This window comes from Strongyloides ratti (assembly GCF_001040885.1).
Source record: "Strongyloides ratti genome assembly S_ratti_ED321, chromosome : 1".
Taxonomy (NCBI): Eukaryota; Metazoa; Nematoda; class Chromadorea; order Rhabditida; family Strongyloididae; genus Strongyloides; species Strongyloides ratti.
Genome location: NC_037307.1, coordinates 11,100,884 through 11,120,488, shown reverse-complemented (window position 1 = coordinate 11,120,488; position 19,605 = coordinate 11,100,884). Strand labels below are relative to the sequence as shown.

The 19,605-nt window shown below is 20.6% G+C and overlaps 7 protein-coding genes across 7 annotated transcripts; 4 read left to right on the top strand and 3 right to left on the bottom strand.

The window, feature by feature from the left end:
• Window positions 1-4,480: 4,480 nt before the first annotated feature.
• On the bottom strand, window positions 4,481-6,147 carry SRAE_1000340100 (Vacuole membrane protein 1; the record flags this gene model as incomplete). The annotated part of the gene is made up of 3 exons (XM_024650587.1): window positions 4,481-5,501; window positions 5,547-5,666; window positions 6,011-6,147. The coding sequence occupies 3 exons, from the start codon at window positions 6,145-6,147 to the stop codon at window positions 4,481-4,483; spliced, it is 1,278 nt and encodes a 425-aa protein (XP_024504349.1).
• Window positions 6,148-8,534: 2,387 nt separating this feature from the next.
• On the top strand, window positions 8,535-9,647 carry SRAE_1000340000 (Hypothetical protein; the record flags this gene model as incomplete). Its single annotated transcript, XM_024650586.1, has 2 exons — window positions 8,535-8,942; window positions 9,201-9,647. 2 exons carry the CDS (start codon window positions 8,535-8,537, stop codon window positions 9,645-9,647), a joined length of 855 nt encoding a protein of 284 aa, XP_024504348.1.
• Window positions 9,648-10,175: 528 nt separating this feature from the next.
• On the bottom strand, window positions 10,176-10,458 carry SRAE_1000339900 (Hypothetical protein; the record flags this gene model as incomplete). The annotated part of the gene is made up of 2 exons (XM_024650583.1): window positions 10,176-10,376; window positions 10,423-10,458. The coding sequence occupies 2 exons, from the start codon at window positions 10,456-10,458 to the stop codon at window positions 10,176-10,178; spliced, it is 237 nt and encodes a 78-aa protein (XP_024504347.1).
• A 432-nt stretch (window positions 10,459-10,890) lies between these two features.
• On the top strand, window positions 10,891-11,518 carry SRAE_1000339800 (Brain protein I3 family-containing protein; the record flags this gene model as incomplete). Its single annotated transcript, XM_024650582.1, has 2 exons — window positions 10,891-11,173; window positions 11,229-11,518. The coding sequence occupies 2 exons, from the start codon at window positions 10,891-10,893 to the stop codon at window positions 11,516-11,518; spliced, it is 573 nt and encodes a 190-aa protein (XP_024504346.1).
• A 1,586-nt stretch (window positions 11,519-13,104) lies between these two features.
• SRAE_1000339700 (39S ribosomal protein L2, mitochondrial) lies at window positions 13,105-14,094 on the bottom strand (the record flags this gene model as incomplete). Its single annotated transcript, XM_024650581.1, has 1 exon — window positions 13,105-14,094. One exon carries the CDS (start codon window positions 14,092-14,094, stop codon window positions 13,105-13,107), a length of 990 nt encoding a protein of 329 aa, XP_024504345.1.
• A 219-nt stretch (window positions 14,095-14,313) lies between these two features.
• SRAE_1000339600 (HemK methyltransferase family member 2) lies at window positions 14,314-15,030 on the top strand (the record flags this gene model as incomplete). Its single annotated transcript, XM_024650580.1, has 2 exons — window positions 14,314-14,739; window positions 14,797-15,030. The coding sequence occupies 2 exons, from the start codon at window positions 14,314-14,316 to the stop codon at window positions 15,028-15,030; spliced, it is 660 nt and encodes a 219-aa protein (XP_024504344.1).
• Window positions 15,031-16,626: 1,596 nt separating this feature from the next.
• SRAE_1000339500 (Charged multivesicular body protein 1b) lies at window positions 16,627-17,247 on the top strand (the record flags this gene model as incomplete). The annotated part of the gene is made up of 1 exon (XM_024650579.1): window positions 16,627-17,247. The coding sequence occupies one exon, from the start codon at window positions 16,627-16,629 to the stop codon at window positions 17,245-17,247; it is 621 nt and encodes a 206-aa protein (XP_024504343.1).
• Window positions 17,248-19,605: the final 2,358 nt, after the last annotated feature.

Sequence of the window (19,605 nt, the reverse complement as noted above, 5' to 3'; positions counted from 1 at the left end):
AGATTTACTTATAGTGATTCTTTTCTTGTGTTTTAAAAATAACTTTTTTCAAAAATAAACAAAAATTTATTTACAGAAATTATAAAAACACTATAAATCCTAAATATATATAGGCGAGTATTGAGTAGGTGAAATTATTTTTAATTTTTAAATATTTAAATAACTTTTCTAATAGAGAAAAACACGCTGATTACGAAAAACGTAATCATTTTTAAAAAAAATTTCATCTTCATATAGTAAAAGCTTCAAGAACGCAAAAAATTAACTTTTTTATTCTTAATAATTTTAACATAAAATTTTGTACATAGGTAAAAAATGACCAAAAAATTTGTTTTCCATAATAAAAATATAAAAAAAATTACATCTAAAGCCTTATTTGGTCAAACAAAAATTTTAAATGGCCATAACTTTCTTCAAAAATAAAAATTTGAGAAAAAGAAAAAAAGGCCTGGGCGTATTTAAATTCTCTATCGAATGAATATGGTTTCATAATTTTGTGACTTCTGGTCCCAGAGTTACTTGGTAAAGTTTGTTTTTTTTGAATTTTTTAAACTTTTAGTTGCTCATAACTTTTTTCCTATTAAATATTTTTTTATGAAATTTTAAAAATTAGCTTAATTTTGGCCAGGAAATTTGTTTTTTGCAAAAAAAAAATAAAAAAAATATTTTTAACTGGTCCAAATTAGACCCAAAGTAAATTTTAAATGGCCATAACTTTGTTCAAAAATGGAAATTTGAGAAAATGAAAAAAACGACTGGGCGTATTTAAATTCTCTATCGAATGAATATGGTTTCATAATTTTGTGACTTCTGGTCCCAGAGTTACTTGGTAAAGTTTGTTTTTTTTGAATTTTTTAAACCTTTATTTGCTTATAACTTTTTTCCTATTAAATATTTTTTTATGAAATTTTAAAAATTAGCTTAATTTTGGCCAGTAAATTTGTTTTTTGCAAAAAAAAAATAAAAAAAATATTTTTAATTGGTCCAAATTAGATCCAAAGTAAATTTTAAATGGCCATAACTTTGTTCAAAAATGGAAATTTGAGAAAATAAAAAAAACGACTGGGCGTATTTAAATTCTCTATCAAATGACTATGGATTCATAATTTTATGATCACTGGTCCCAGAGTTACTCAGGTAAGTTTGTTTTTTATGAATTTTTTAAACCTTTATTTGCATATAACTTTTTTCCTTTTAAATATTTTTTTTTGAAATTTTAAAAATTAGCTTAGTTTTAGCATAAGAATTCTTTTGGTTTAAATAAAATATAAAAATCTTAATTTCTTCCTTCTCAAATTAAACTCAAAGTAAACCCAAAAAAACCTTAATATGGTCATAACTTTTTTTTAAATAAAAATTTTTAAAAATACTCAAGTAAATATTTGTAGATATTTAAATTTTGCATCAAATGATTGCGATTTCAAAGCATTGGGACTATTGGTTCTCGAAATAATCTAAAAATAGTGTTTTTTTTTTTATTTTTCTATAAGAATGTTTAAAATTAATATTTTTAAGAACAATTTTTTTATATAGCTTAATTTTGGCCAGGTAATTTGTTTTTTGCAAAAAAAAAATAAAAAAAATATATTTAACTGGTCCAAATTAGACCCAAAGTAAATTTTTAATGGCCATAACTTTCTTCAAAAATGGAAATTTGAGAAAATGAAAAAAACGACTGGGCGTATTTAAATTCTCTATCGAATGACTATGGATTCATAATTTTATGACCACTGGTCCCAAAGTTACTCAGGTAAGTTTGTTTTTTATGAATTTTTTTATACTGTTTTTTCTTTAATCAATTACACTTTAACAAATATTTTTAAGCCAAATTTTATATATAGCTTAATTTTGGCCAGGAAATTTCTTTTTTGCAAAAAAAAAATAAAAAAAATATTTTTAACTGGTCCAAATTAGACCCAAAGTAAATTTTAAATGGCCATAACTTTCTTCAAAAATGGAAATTTGAGAAAATGAAAAAAACGACTGGGCCTATTTAAATTCTCTATCGAATGACTATGAATTTATAATTTTATGACCACTGGTCCCAAAGTTACTCGGTAAAGTTTGTTTTTTACAAATTTTTATATACAGTTTTTTTTTAAAATTTTATATTTAAAAAAAATATTTTTAAGAAAAATTTTATATGCAGCTTAATTTTAGCAAGGAAATTTGTTTTTTGTAAGAAAAAATTAAAAAAAAATATTTTTAACTGGTCCAAGTTAGACCCAAAGTAAGGTTTAAATAGCCATAACTTTCTTCAAAAATGGAAATTTGAGAAAAAAAAAGGCCTGGGCGTATTTAAATTCTCTTTCGAATGACTATAAATTCATAATTTTGTGACTTCTGGTCCCAAAGTTACATCAGTCTGTTTGTTTTTATAAATTTTTTTTACCATTTTTCTTTAATAAATTACACTTAAACAAATATTTTCAAGCCAAATTTTATATTTAGCTTTATTTTGGCCGAGATATAGCCGAAAAATTATTTTTTAATAAAAACAAATTGAAGACATAGACTTCATTTAATCTATATTTGGCATAAACAAATTTTAATGCAAGTTTAAAATGGCCAAATTTTTTATTAAAATAATATTTTAAAAAATATAATAAGTAATTTGAAGATACTTTTATTGTTTATCAAATGAATATAATTTCATAACATATAAATCAGGAAACTTCAAGATATTAAAAAACCATTTATTTAAAGTAAATTTAAAGAGGCTACTTTTAAAACGAAATATTTATAGACCAAATTTTTAAATAAGCATAATCCTAAATATATATAAGCGAGTATTGAGTAGGTGAAATTATTTTTAATTTTTAAATATTTTAATAACTTTTCTAATAGAGAAAAACACGCTGATTACGAAAAACGTAATCATTTTTTATTTTTAGTATTATTTCAGATGTTAAAAATATAATAAATGTAATTGGCACTATTTTTTAAAACAATAGTGTAAATATATTTTTAAAAACAGGAAGATACATAAGAAAAAGTTTTAAAAAGTTTTAAACAATTCAACTAATGAGATAATATATAATAAAGAACATTTTGATTTAATAAAATTGATAATTTTTCAAATAATCATAAGTTAGTTTCTATCTTATTTTCTATTATTAAAAATATTCAAAAATTTATAATAATAATGTTGTATATATTAATATAAAAAAAAATTTAAATATAACAAAAAGAGTTTTTTTTTAAAGTAATAAAATTAATAATTTGCTGCAAAAACTTTTGATTTTTTTTATAGAGCGCGGAACGCGCCTTTTAACAAGGGGGGGGCGAAGCCTCCCCCTTGTTAAAATAGAATTATTAGAAATCTGAATAATTAATATAATAAACGATATTTAAATGTTGAAAAGAATTTAAAAAAAATGGCTCTACCAAAACTTAATAGTGCAAAAAGTTTTTTTTTATTTTTATTGTAAAATTTATTTAAGCTCAATGGAAAAAAAATTATGGACCAGTTATTACGCAGGGTAAAAAAAGATATATGTTAAAAAAGATAGAGAGAAAAAATTAGAAGCATACTTGAAATGCTTCATTTTTACTTATATATTTATTAATAAAATTTAAAATAAACAACAGTACCAAGTTATTTAAAATGAAAAAATATTTTATATATAAAATAGTTTAATTTTCTTAACATTTAAAGATTTTTAAAAGATTTTATTAATAACAATCATAATTATTATTATTAATACAGATTGGATATCAAAAATTAATAGAAATTTTTTTATATAATACTAGTTTTATTTTATAATTATATGTAATAATTTAAAATATTTAGAAATATTAATATCCTACTATTTTAAATCATAATTTAATCAGTGATTTTTTAAAAATTATTTCTTTTTTTTTAAATAAACATCTTTTTTTTTATATAAGTTTGTTGTTTCATAAAATCATTATAATTTATACAACTTCTATTAATTACTATTATTTTAATATATAAAAAAAAAATAGTAGACGAAAATAATATTTAAGCAAAAATATTTATTTATTTAAATATTTAAAAACAGTTGTTCTACATTATTATAGAAATCAATGAGCATAATATAATAAAAATTAGAATTATTTAATTATATTTTTAGTGTTCAGCAATATTTTTTCAATTTTGGTTAAAATTTATTTTAAAAAATGAACCTTTTGGTCACTTTTACCCATTTAAACAACTTTATTCAAATATTACTTTTTCATCAAAAAAAAATGCATTTTTTTCGTTCATAGAACTTTATTTATGCTAAAATAAAAATGTTTTTGTAGTCAGCGCAATTTTTATAAATATTTAAAAATCGAAAAAAAAATTTATTAGCTCAAATTTCGCCCATATAATATATATATAAATAAGGATATAATATAAGGATATACACAAAGTAGGAATATATTTCAAAAAAAAAAAAAATAAAAATAGATTAGTTTAACCTATTACCGGAATAAGTCTACGTCTAGGAGATTCATTCTCCTCTGCCTCTAGTCATCCCGTCTTTTTTTTCCTTTTCTCTGTTAAACGTTTATGATAATTTTGAGCCAATGAATTAACAATTGAAATAACAAACCATAAAATCATTGATGTAACAATGATTTGCATTATAATAGCAAGAATATTACCCTTCTCTTCAACAACACTCCCCTCAACTCTATGTAATTTTTTCTTTTGATTATTAAAAAATTCTTTTAATGGTGCCTGTAATTTAACACCATAAGTTGGAATTAACTTTATCTTTGATATTATATCTTCAATATGATGTTCTGAGAAAGCAATAATAACAAATAACATTTGAAAATGCATTTTAATTATTGCTTTTCCAATTAATGTTGCACCAAAAAAAGTCCAAAATGGTATTAAAAAGTGACCACATGTTATTCCAGCAAGATCAAATAATGGATTTGGTATTGAAGCAAATATTAATATTCCAAAAAAGCCAGCTTTTGTAACAATATTTTCCATTTTTAGTTTTATCCTATCCATTATTGGTAATTTATCTTTATTCTTTATTTGTACTAATTGTTTAAATTCTTTGTACTCTTCATCATCAGGTTCCTCCCCAGACAATTTTGCTGCTCTAGCCATAAAATATGGTGGAAGTTCACCAATAGCTGTACCGGCACCCCAACAAAAAGCTTCAACACGTACTTTAGATACAATACTCCATAATGTTATAGCAACAGTAGCAATTGATGAATTTCCAGTAGTATTAGGGCAAATGATTTCATTAGGATAAGGTGGTTCAGGAAAGTCAAGTGAATTACACTCATATGCAGCCATAGTAACTTTAGCAATATGTGGTCCTAAATATAGTAAAAATGTATGTAAACCCGTCCCAAGACCAACAGATGATAAAATTCCCAAGCCAACCCAATATGCGCACCACAATAACTTTTCTTCAAATGTTTGAATATGTCTTTGATGTGGTCCAGGAGCATAATAACCATAATAAGCTGATCCAATAGTTATTAAAAAGATTGTCACAGCTGTTTTATGTTTCCCAAGATAACTGAAAAAATCTAGAAGAAGTGAAAAAATCTCTCCAACAAAATACATTATTGTAATAATTGGTCTTTTCCATAATACGATATTTTCTCTATCTATATAATTTTGAACTCCTGCGCTATGACTTTTTTTTCCTAAAGTATATTTTTGGTTTACACTACTATTCATACTATAATGAAAAAAAAAAACATTATTAATTATATTTTTATCACATATTTTTTTTTAAATTGATTTATAAATAATTTTAAGAAATCTTATAAATAAAAATAGTGTAGATAATCAAATATAGTATGTATATATAGTAAATAAAAATGTTATATTTGCATACCATTTATTTCAATAAGTTAAAATATATACTATATATATATTTCAAACAGAAAAACTTCAAATCATTTATATAAATACATTATTCTAGAATGATTTAAAATAATCCTATATAAGTATAAAGAGATAAAATATAATGTTTAATTGAATATATATCATTTTAGTTAAATAGTACAAAAATAAATTTACCTTTTTCTATTTGTATCACCTTCATCGGTAATAGTAGTTTGCTCACGACGCCTACGAAGATGCATACTACTATTGGTATGTTCTGGAAAATCATTTTTCGACCCTTTTCCTTTACTTTTTTTTACATTTTTAGCCATCCCTAGATTGATTTCTTTCTTATTCTATAACAAAAAAAAAATTTTTTTTATATTATTTTTATTTTTTTTTATCATTATTATAATATAATTAATGATATATTTTACTAAATTAATAGTGAAAAAGAAATCTAGTTTAAGGAGATAACTATCTTTAATTAAAATTTTTATATTTTTTTAATATAAAAAAATATTAAGATAAATTTTTGTTATCAACTCGATAATCACGAGATTATATGAAAAATTTTAAAAAAATATATTAATATATAAAAATATTTAGAAAAAAAAAAAAAAATAAAAAAAATTTAAGTAATTATATATAGTATAGACGACAGTAGTTAGTCGTAACACGTCACACAAAAAAATATTTCCTCCCTCTCATATAAAAGAATGATGAAATAATTTATGTACGAGAAAGAGGTAGAATGAAGTTGATGTCAAAGTTCCTCGTAACGTCTTTGGAATAAAGATATCAATCTTTTAAATTTTGAAAAATTAAATTATTCATAGAAAAAAAAATTTTTTTTTAAACTACTTTTCTTTCTCTAAATAGTAAAGTTGAAGTTAGAAAAGAAAATATATTATTAATTTAGAATACAATTTTGATGTAAATAAGTACAACAACATACAACACATATAGTATTTACATAGTATAAAGTACGTATAATATGCCTTTTATCAATCTTTATTTTGTGTCCTGACAAGAAGTGATAAGTAGTTAATCTTTTTATCAACTAAATATACCATAATTGACACGTATCATTTTTATATTTAATTGAAAAAAAAAATTTATCATTCTATTTATATTTTGATTGATATATCTTGTTATAAAATTTGTACAACTTTGTTTAAAAAAAAAAAATTGAAAATTGTTGTATTTCTTATATCATAAAAATGTAATTCATCAAATTACCATATAAGAAAAAAAAAAGAAAGATAAGTTTTAATGATAAGAAGAAAGAAATGACAAAAGTTGTCTTTTTTTTTGTATAAAACAAAGATAATTAACTTTTTGAAAATTTGGTATATTTATATGAAGAAATATAAATTTACTTTTTATAAGAAAAATGAAAATTAAGATTATTAAAATAATATAAATAGATGATGTAAAATTAATTGTACATATGTTAGGTCAAAAAAGGAAGTTTAATATGTAATAAAAGATTTGAACTAAGAATAGTTTTATGATAAAAAGGTTATTTCCATCACTTCTGATAATATAATTATAAATACATTTTACTGAAACTACCATTAGATTTAATGGATTCTTTTTTAATTTTGTTTTATATATAATGTATAATTAAAATAATTAACTATTCATAAATATTTTAGAATACAATCATATACATTTTGTGTATTTTATTATTTACCAAAATAAAAAGCTTTAAAATTTTAGAAATATTTTTAATTTATATTATATTTTTAAACTAGTTTATTATTTTTTCTTTGATATATATTATATACAACTATTGAAATGGACAGTTGTTTCTATTATATTGTTAATATTATGTATCCTTGATTAAAATTATATATCATTGAGGAAGTTTATAATTTGGAAAGATAAATTTTTGGTTTCAAGGATAAATATGTTTTTAATTAACATTATATATAAAGTTATTTTTAAAAAAGAAAATTATAACTATTTTAGAATGTTGAAATATAAAAAATTTTTTAAAAATATAAAAATAAATAGATACTATATTTTATTTTATTAAACTATATCTTATTAATATTATTATAAGCTAATATTTTTTTTTCAAATAAATTATATTTTTTTTTAAAAACTAATTAAATATTAAAGTTATATAGAAGAGAAACAATAATACTCCTTCTGATTATAAATTATATTCATTAATATATATACTAATAAAAGAAAATTTTTGCTTTTCATTATATTATTTAATAAATCATATACTAATTATATGATAAATATATATATTAATAAAATATACTCTTTTAAATGTTCAACAATAGAATAATTAATTATTTTTATACCCCAAATTTTTACAATTCTTCACTTTTTTTACACCTCTTATTAATAGTTATTTAATAAAAATAGGGTTTTGTACTTTACAATGAATTTACTAATATAATAATGTATATCTTATCCAACTATATGAACAACTTTATTCATTTCCACCCATTCAATTATATTTTTGTTAAACTTTATTTTCATATTAAAAGTAGAGACTCTTTTAACATTTTACATAATATAACATCCTAGAGGGAGGTTCGAATAGAGGTTTTAAGAAATAATCTTACATCAACACTTGATTCTTAATATACTATTTAATATTATATTTAATTTTAAGATTCCTTTCACCTTATTTTAATTTTAAAAATATTTCAAATTTAAAGTAACTAATTTTTATTAAAAATATTTAATTAATATGTCTATAACATTAATTAATCAAAGGCAATTGGATCCCCTAAAAGAGTCAACTTCTATTGAAGTTGATGATGATGAAAATTATTCCAAAAATAATAATAATAATAAAGATAAAAAACATTGTGAAAATGTTTTTTCTATTACTCCTATAAGATCAGCTTTCATAACAATAATATTAATAGCATGTATAATAGCAATACTTTATGATGTTAATATACCACATAAAGATATTTTTGTACCCCTAGAACAAAATCAAACAATATTACATACTGGTTGTGGATTAACTGTTAATATTGGTGATTGTAATCCTGATGATTGCCCATTTGGAATATGTGAAGCACGTTACATAAGATATTACGATGATATCTCAAAAGTTGATAGAACTAAAAAATTTTGTCAATGTGTTGAGGTAAATTTTATTATACAAATAAAAAAAAAAATTATAATTTTCTAAAAACTTTTTCTTTTAAAACATTTGTTCTTTTTGATAAATAACCTGACATTTATTAGTTAGGTTAAAATAAAAAGTATCAAATGTATTTTATTACTATGTAGTTTATTTAAAATGATAAAATTTGATTAAATAGTATAAAACAAATATTATAATAATAATAATATTATTATTATTATGTTGTAATTTAATTTTTTAAAAAAATTAATATTACAGACTCCTATGTGTAATTTAATAGGAATGAAAATTCATTCAGGTTGCCGTGATTATGCAGGATTATCAGAAATAGGTCAGGAAATGATTAGAAAATGGAGTATGACAGCAATGGAAAAACATTATAATAATAATATAAAAAAAAGAAAAGTTAGAACATTAAATTTATATGCTTTTACCTTATCAAATACTACAAATACAATAACAAAAATAGATAAAAAAAGAAGAAAAATAAGAAATGATGGTAATAAACAAATATTGTATAGTGAAGATAAAAGGCATTTACAATTATTTGAAGGAATTACAAAATTTTGTTGTAGACGATCAAAAGTTAAATCAAGATATATGGTAAGCTCAATGTTTAGAAGTTCTTCTTCAATACCATCAAAAAATATTCATATTTATTTATTTTTACTATATTTTATCAACCAAAAACTATTTATTAGTTAGTTTTATATCTGTTAATCTTAGAAGCAATAGATGATCTCTAAACTTTTATTTATATTTATCTATATATATTTTTTTTATCTTATCTTACTTTTAATTTACAAATAAATATTGATATTTTTTAGTTGATTTATTGTTACTAATTATATTTTTATAATATATAAGTATATTACATTCATTTTTCATTATATAATTTTAATGATGAGATAAAGATTAATAAATATGTTTTTGTTAATTTTTTTTTATTCTCTAACATTTTATTATAAATTATTTTATTCTATTTATATTTTACTGAATTTTTAAATCAAGTTTCAATTTTATAATATTTTATTTTCTAAAGTATAATTTTCAATTGAATGTATAAAATATACATATTATAAATAACATTTAAACAATATATTTTTAACAAGAAAAAAATGTAATTTTATTTATTATATCATTAGAGGAAAAATTAAAAGTATATTTTAAACAATTTTAAAAATTAAAAAAATTTAGTATTTTAAAAAAAGAATTAATCTTCATAAAATACAATTATCGATGTTGAAAGTTTTTTCTTATTATATTTTTTATCCTACAATTTTCGACTGATAATTTTTGATATATATTGATTTCATTATAATAAGCTAAACGTTCTTTTGAAAAAAATATAGAATTATAGATCTTGTCATCAGTTGATTCTGTACTTGTTTCGTAAACAATTTCTGGTTTATAATTATAAAAATGACTATTAGCCTAAAAAATTAATATTCAAAATTTTTAAAATAATTTATATTTTTACCTTTTCAATTATAATAATATAAAAGCTACAAAACATAAATAAAAATAGTTCCAGTAAAGTAATGTTATTTAATTGAATTCTTTTTTTATGCCATGGTTTGAAATCATAAAGCAATTGTATTGATTCAATTATATGGTTTGAAAAATTATTTGATAGTTTTGTAATTGATGTAACAATTAGCATGATAAAAAAGATAATTATAATTGATAACACATTATTTAATTGTTTTTGTTAATAAAAAATTTGCATTTAATATTTTATTATGGAAATAATTTTTTAATTAAATTATTAAATATTTTTTTAAAGTTGAAGTTTTAAAAAGAATATAATAAATAAAATATTGGATGACATGAGATTAAGTTGAGAAATTAAAAAAAATGATTGATTGTTATTTATGGTGATATTATACTTTAAAAAGTCAAATAAATGAAAAAAAATATAATATTTCTTTTTCACTTACCATTGAAAATGTCTATAAATGAAAAATTTCCATATCCTTCAGAATCTGCTGGGTACCCTCAATTAGGAACAAACCAACATGAAATGATACCCCAATCTGTAACTCCACAGTTTGGATTTCAACAAACCATTACCCAACCAATTCCTACTCATCAATCTCCTTTTAATCAATTTAAACAAAATATACCACAGATGAATGATCCTAATGAACCACCACCACCATATGTTCCACAAATATTATCACCATTAACTCATCCAACACCAGTTGCAATACAAATACCCATAACACAACGTATGTTTCTACAATAAAGTTACAATTCACTGACTAATATTTTTCATTTTTTTAGAAATTCCTAATCCAAATATCGTTATAAATAATGAAAATGATAATATAGCAGGAAGAGGTGGATTAAATGCTCAAAATCCAGAACAAATTGCGGCTTTAATCAACATGAAAATAGTTAAATGTCCTTTTTGTGGTATGGGTACATTAAAACAAAGTATCAAATACCGTCAGATGATTATTTTTTGCCTCATAACAGTATTTTTTTTTCCTTTTGGTCTTCTTATCTGGTGTTGTCTTTGTTGCAATAATGTTCATAAAAGAACATGTACAAATTGTAATGTGGAAGCTTAAATTTACAAATATAATAATATTTTATATAATTTATAAATATCTATAAAATAATATTAAATATTAAAATTTTACATTATAGAATAAAAAAATTATAACAACTTTTTCTTTTTATTCATTAAAGTACAATCGAATATGTTAAAATTTTCTATCAAACTTATACATATATATTATTATTATATTTGTATACATATCATAAAAGCATGCATAACTTGAAAAAAAATATTTTAATTAACTTATCAAATGAATTATAATAAAAAATAATAAAATTTTTACAGCTAGACATCTGTTTAAAATTATTAAAAGTCTTCAAAATTGAAGCTTGTTTTTAAAGATATTTTTAATTTTAAATAATTTTTTTGTATAAATTTTTCTTTTACCAGTAATCTTGAAGATCATGTTAATTCAAATGTTACATTATTAGGTCATAGAATAATAAAGAAATCTTATGACAATAAATTTATCAATAAAATTATAAAATATAATACAACGGTATTTGTAAATAATCTATCTAATAATAAAAATAATCCTTCAAAAGTTTATTATACGAAGAATTTTATAGTGGAAGAAAATGATAAAAAACAAAACTAATGATGCAATAAAGAATGAATATATTATTGGTAATTGTGATATTGGACAGATTACTTTTATTATTAATTTTTCAACCTCAAAAAGTTAGGATTTACAAAAAAATGAATTTGAAGATAGAAAAAATTTTAATTAATTAAAAACTATATTATCATTTTACAAAATTTTTTTAAATATTTATTAAATACTTGTTCAGAGATAGGAAATCCAAATACAAGAAAAATTGTTTCAATTTTAGGCATGTAAAAACATCTAAATAAAATTATATTTTCTTTTTTTTTAAAAAAATAATATGACAATAAATGTAAATAAAACGATAATATTACCGGAATGTCAACTAATTAAATTAAATATTGAAGAAAAAATATTTTAAAAAAATGTTATACAAATTATGTAATATTTTAGTTAATGAAGGATCTCATTCAAAGCATTCGTATGTTATTAAAAATCATTCCAATCGAATTCAATCATTATTTTATAGTAGAAAAACTCATTTAACAAACTTTTTTATAGATTGTATTTAAAAGATAATTAAAATATGTTTTAATAATTCATTAATAAAACATGACAATCAGTGTGTTAAATGTGGAAATCACTATAAAAATAAACAATTAATGATAAATCACGTAATAATTGCTCATCCAATCAAAATTATTGGTATTGTTTGTAACTACTTAAATTGTTATTACTTATCAAATAATTTTAAAGATATTCTTAAACATGGACAAAAATATATTCAAAATCTTTAAGATGATTTTATTAGTAATTTACCTACTGATGTAGCAATAATAGAAATTTACAAAAAAAATTACAAAATACTTTTTTCTCTTCTACCATATTTTAAATGGAAATTTAATTAAATCTGAAAATGTTCTTACAATTATACCAAAAACTCTAAATAAAAAAAATATGACCTAATTTAATGAAAATATTTATTTATAAATAAAATACTTAAAAAAAAATTTACTTTTATTTTTATATCTAATAACAAAGTAACAAAATTAATAATTTTTAGGGTATCTATAAGTATGGAAACTAGTAATTAAAGAATGAGAATTGGCTACACCAAAAAGACCACTTAATTGTCTTTTAGTCAAAGTAAAGTTATACTTTTCATTTGGTGCCTCATCAGGTTTATCAAGAGTTCTAACTGCAGGTAATGCTCTAATTTTTCTACCAGAATAACCATCCTTTTTGTGATATAATCCAGAAGCCATCTTATATCCAAAACGCCTATGCATTTGTGCTGAACCATATATAAGATTATGAAATTCACTATTTGATAGTTTACCAATAGTAGCCATACATGTTTTATGAAGAGCAAATTCATGTTTATGAGGTAATTTAACAATAACAAATTCACCCTGAGTTCTAACTACTTGTCCAGAACTACCAGCAATCTTAATAAAAACATCTTTTTCGGTATTAGATTCTAAATTAGGGAATCTCTCAACACAATTAACAATTGAACCAGGAGCTAATGCTCCAAGTGGATAAGCACAACCTTCTACTCCAACAATTGGATGAGGTGGTATATAACAGGAAGTTGTTATTAATTGGCCTGCTCTCATATTTTCTGTTGCTAAAATCCATCTTTTTCCATTTTTACCTGCAACAAGAGCAATATAACAACTCCTATTTGGGTCTCTACGAACTTCAAGAACTCTTTCTTCATAAACATCATTAGGTGTTGTTGGACCACGACGATGAAAATCTATCATAAAATAATCAAATTTAGTTCCACCTCCAATATGTTGATTTACTTTTCTTCCTGTCTCTGGATTTCTACCACCTAATCTATTGACACGTAAAGGTTTATGTGTATATTCTCCATTTGTTATTTTTTTAAGATGTTCTTCATCCCATAAATACTGTGGTAATGGTTTAGTACCCCTAGCTGGATAGGTTCTTTTACAAATAATCTCAAAATTTTTACTTGTATTTGGATTAAAAATAATTGATTTAAAATTATTCCTCACTGAAGCAAACATAGATACCTAAAAAAATATATTCATTTTATTTCAAATATTAAAAAATATAAGCATAAAATTATAAAAAATTTTTTAATATAAATGTTATTTAGTAACAGAAAAATATTTATACTATCATTGGAATTATGTGTATTTAACATTTAAATCTTTTCTCTTGAAACAACATTTTTAAATTAATTTTTGTTGAGTAAAGTTTTAAAAATTTTCTATTCAAGTATTATGGTTTCAGACAATCATACACCAACACCATTATATTCTCTTGGATCATCATACACATCATCAATATATGATCCATCAAATGATACTTTTCTTTTAATGGATGTGTTAGAAGAACATAAAAATGAATTGATATCTCTTAAGCCATTACTAGTCTTTGAAATAGGGAGTGGATCGGGTGTAGTAACAGCATTTATAAGAAAATTACTTGAATCAGAGATAAATTTTATTTCATTAACGAGTGATGTAAATTTTAATGCTTGCCGTTGTACACAAGAAACTTGTTTAATGAATCATTTTGTAAATAAAGTAGATTCTGTATGTTGTGATATATTAGAACCATTTTTACCAAGAATTTGTAATAAAATTGATCTATTAATTTTTAATCCACCATATGTTTTGACAGAAAATGAACCCAGATGCGAAGAGGTGATTTAGAGATGTTTTTGATTGTAAAATATTTTTATGGAATATTTCTTCTTTTAGGAACTTTGTTTTGCAGGTGGACCAAATGGAAGACATGTGTTAGATAAGTTGTTACCAAGATTAAAAGATGTTTTGACTATAGGTGGGAGATTTTATGTTATTGCATTAAAAGAAAACAATATTGAATATTTGATTAACTTTATTGATGAAGGACATTTAGAATGTAGTGTTGTTGGAAATAGAATTAGAGGATGCGAAAATTTATTTGTTTTAATGTATAAGAGAATATTTTAAAATATGTATTTAATTTTTTTTCGATGGTAAGTAAATTTTCTAAAATTAAATATATTTGTTATTGAAAAAGGTAAATTATATTTTTACATAGTTTTGATAATAACAAAAATTTATGAATAATTTATCATCGATAGTGTAATCTTTACAGTAAATCATTTGTAAACATTTATATACTGAACAATTAATTTTCAATAAACTGATTATCTGTATATTGTTAAAATTAACTTTTTAAAGAATATTAAAAATAAGACGTAAGAATAAGCATTTTACAATTACAAAATAAATAATGATTAAAACTTCTGTTACGTTAATTCAAAAATAAATAAATCAATTATTTATATTACTTTAAAATTTTCATAGTTGCTTTATTAATACTTTTTTTCAAAAAAAAGTTTTATTATTATTATTATTATAAGATTTTGTTAATTGCAGCTTTTAATTAACTATCACATAATAATTTTTAAATGTATTTTTTTAATTTATATGGTAATTTATATATATAATGAAGAAACTTCTATCCAACATTTTCCTATGTGGAATATAAACCTTACAAAAAATTAGTCATATAAAAACTACGTATTTTTGACTTAGATTTCCTAACTACGGAAGTATTTCCCCATACATATGTTTTTTTTAACTGTTACTTATCTATATTTCACAACTACTTTTTTTTTAAGTTTCATATTTAAGAAGTGGTGCTTCAACCTTTAATGTGTGGTATTTTTTTTTAAAACCTTTATATTTAATAATTTCTATCATACATATTATATTTTTAAAATCGACTTGATGAATCATCATTAGCACTATATAAACAGAAATATTTTACCCCAAAACATTAATATTAATTTTATTTTAAAATTTTATAATTCTAAATTAGTCGTACATACAAAATTGACATTCATAGTAATCATTATATTTAACTGTTATATACTATATCTTATCTTTCATAAAATATTCAATAACAAAAAGTACCAACGTGAATATTAATTAATTTTTTATATTAATGTTTTGTACTCATCTCTTTTAGTGAGAAAAGAGTTTATTTTTAATATTAATGATAAGATAAATTTAAATTCAACTTTTAAATTATGAAAAAAAAAGGTAGAAAAAAAAAGTAATAATAGAATAGAGAAATGGAAATTAGTTGGTTTTTTTTATTAAACAAAAAATTTTCTTATTTTCATATTAGTGATAAACTAAGACATAATGACTTTTTTACTGTCAATTTTATATTTTTATAAAATTGAATCTATCCACATTAGGGATTTTTTAAATATTATTCTTTAGAGAATAAAAATACACTTGCGAATAGATACTTGAAATCCAATATAAATTTAATTTTTTTTTGATAGAAATTTTTTGCAAATTAGTCCCTACCAGAACAATTATATTTTTATAGAAAATATTTTTAAAATAACACACAAATAAAATTGTTAAGAGTCTCTTTTTTGTACTTATTTTAAGAATAAATTTCATTAATTATTTATTTATGAAAAAATAAAATTGTTGAATCACCTTAAAAGACAATTGAACTTTTCAAAAAAAAATAGTTGTTTTTTATTTTTAGTTTTTGGTGAAATATATTTATATTCTAAGATGGGTAATGAACATAGTGGAGTTTCAGCCTTAGATAATCATTTATTCAATCTTCGTTTTGCGGCAAAGGAACTTGTCCGAAATTCAAAAAAATGTGAAAAGGAAGAGAAGGATGAAAAGAATAAATTAGTGGCTGCTTTAAAAAAGGGTCAGAAGGAAGTTGCTCAAGTACATGCTGAAAATGCAATTAGAAAGAAAAATGAAGCAATTAATTATTTAAGAATGTCAGCAAGAATTGATGCTGTGGCTGCTCGAGTACAAACTGCTGCTACACAAAAAAGAGTTACACAATCAATGTCTGGTGTTGTAAAAGCAATGGAATCAGCCATGAAAAGTATGGATTTAGAGAAGGTACAAAATTTAATGGATAGATTTGAGAGAGATTTTGAAAATATGGATGTTACAACTGCAACAATGGATAATGCTATGAGTGCCACATCTACTCTTAATGTACCACAGGGTGATGTTGATATGTTAATGAAAGAAGCTAGTGATCAAGCTGGTATTGAATTAAATATGGAATTACCTTCTGGAGAGACAGGAACAATTGGAACAAAAGTTTCAACTCCTGCTGAAAATGATGATCTATCACAGAGATTAGCTGCTCTTAGACAATCATAATTTCATATATATTATTGTTTTTTTTGTATATTATATAAAAATTTACACATTTAAAATTAAAATGACCAACAAAATAAAAGTCAAATAGCAATTACATTGTGACATATTTATTATTGCGACAAATTTTTTTAACTTTATTATTTTGTATAGTTTTAGAAATAGTACCACTTTTCATTCATCTTTTTTGTTGTTTTTATCCAGTAAATTTTTTTTATAAAAAAAAAGATATTTTTAATTCAATTTACAACTCAGTTTAAACTTTTTTTTCTTATCTACTGTCAAATATTTTATAAAAATTGGTATTGTTTTTATAGGATTATTAAAAAATTTTATATGTTAACATATAATATGGAAAAATAATAAAAAAAAAAAACAATAGATATATTTTAATATAGTATTTCTGAAGTAATGATATCATTTGATATATAACAAGTATTTATACTTTTTATTTAATCTATTCTTTCATTTTTAATGCCACTACATTTTTATTATTTATATCAACTTTTCTTCTTATAATTATTAAAATATTTTCTACAACTTTTTTTAACAAATTATATTATATATATATATATTTTTTTTTTATTATTTTAAAGATATTGGTTTAAAAAATTTTCTATAGTAGCTTTTATTGTATAAATCTTAAAAATAATATAATAGCAATAATAGTTAAAAATTTTATTATTATTTTTTATCAAAAATAGTGTATTTATTTTTTTGTTATATAGTATAAATTATATTTAGAATAGAATAACATTTAAAAATATATTATTTATCATTGAAAAAGTGTAAATTATGATAAATTATAATAGGAAAACATAGGTATGAGATAAGTATAAAAATGAGAAAATAATGTTTATTATTTAAAAAAAAAAAGTGGCTATATTTAAAAATTGTTTAATATCTATAAATATATTAATAAGAAGACAAGAAACGTGATTTAAACTTTTGTTTGATGTAAGTTATATAATAATTTAGAAAATTATATGAAATGAGATTTGTAGTATTTATTGTTTCAATAGGTAGAGTTAATGATATATATTTTATGTATATATTCATATATAAAAATGTAATTTTTCTTTATTCTAATATTATTAAGGATAATATTTAAAAGAAAATATATTATTATATAATAAATACTTATATATTCGTAATTTTGTCTCCTCTTACATTCTTCTTTACACTTCTTTAACTCTTTGTAATGCCGTTTCTGTGATTAGATAAACACTTTATGTGATTTTTATAATTTCAATATTTAGATTATTATTATATTTAATATAATGTTGTTCTTTAAAAATATATTTAATATTAAAATTATGACATGTTTTAAAATTAAAAAAAAAAAAAAAGTGTAAAAGTTACTATTAAAAATCAAATTTCCTTTTACATTATTACATCTATAAATTAATGCTAAATCTTTTTTCATATATTGTTATGAAAATTTCTATAAAAGTATCTTTTTCCTATCATTAAGATGTAAAAATATAAAATTTCAAATTCCTTTTTACATCGTAAATTCTATTTAAAAATTTTTGAATTTATCATGAACTTGTAAATTGATATTTGATAATATTTAATTTTATATATTTTATCCAAATATATAATAGCTTAATTTTTAAAATTTTTTTAATTTAATTTATATGTTTTATAGGTAATTTAAAATAAATTAAATTTTTACAGTATTCTTATTATATATATTTTTTTTTATTTTAATAGTGATAAAACATTTAATTTTTAATTTGTACTTTATTAAGATAAGGTTTTTAATTTCTATAGTAATAAAAATTTCAGATCTTATTTATTTCTCATTTTCTCCACCTTCCTATAACTATTTTATTTTATTTTATTTTTTTAGATAATTAAAAAGATCTTTGTGAAAATATATATAATAGTTTTAATATATCATTTTAACTCTTTTTTATTTTATATTAATTTTACATTAAATAAAAACTTACTTTTATTTAATATAATATTTTTAAATTTTATGTATATAAAATACTAAGAAAATGAACTTTTTTTTTATTATAATTTTTATAATACAGTATATTATTTAAGTTAAAAAATATTTAAACTATTCGTTATTTAGTATTATTTAAAAAGATACACAATTTTATTATGTATCAAAATGATATCAAAAAAGTATATTCTCCTATCACAATGTAAAATCTTTTCTACTTTTGTTTTAATGAAACTAATTAGATAGGGAAAAAAAAATAAATTTTAAAAAGTAACTTCTTGTTTAATATGTCTATAGAATCATCCTTATAATTATTCCCTACAGAATTATAGTTTAGTTTTTAAGAAGCAAAGATTTTATTTTTATTTTAATATATAATATATATTCTTTTTTCATTAATTTTA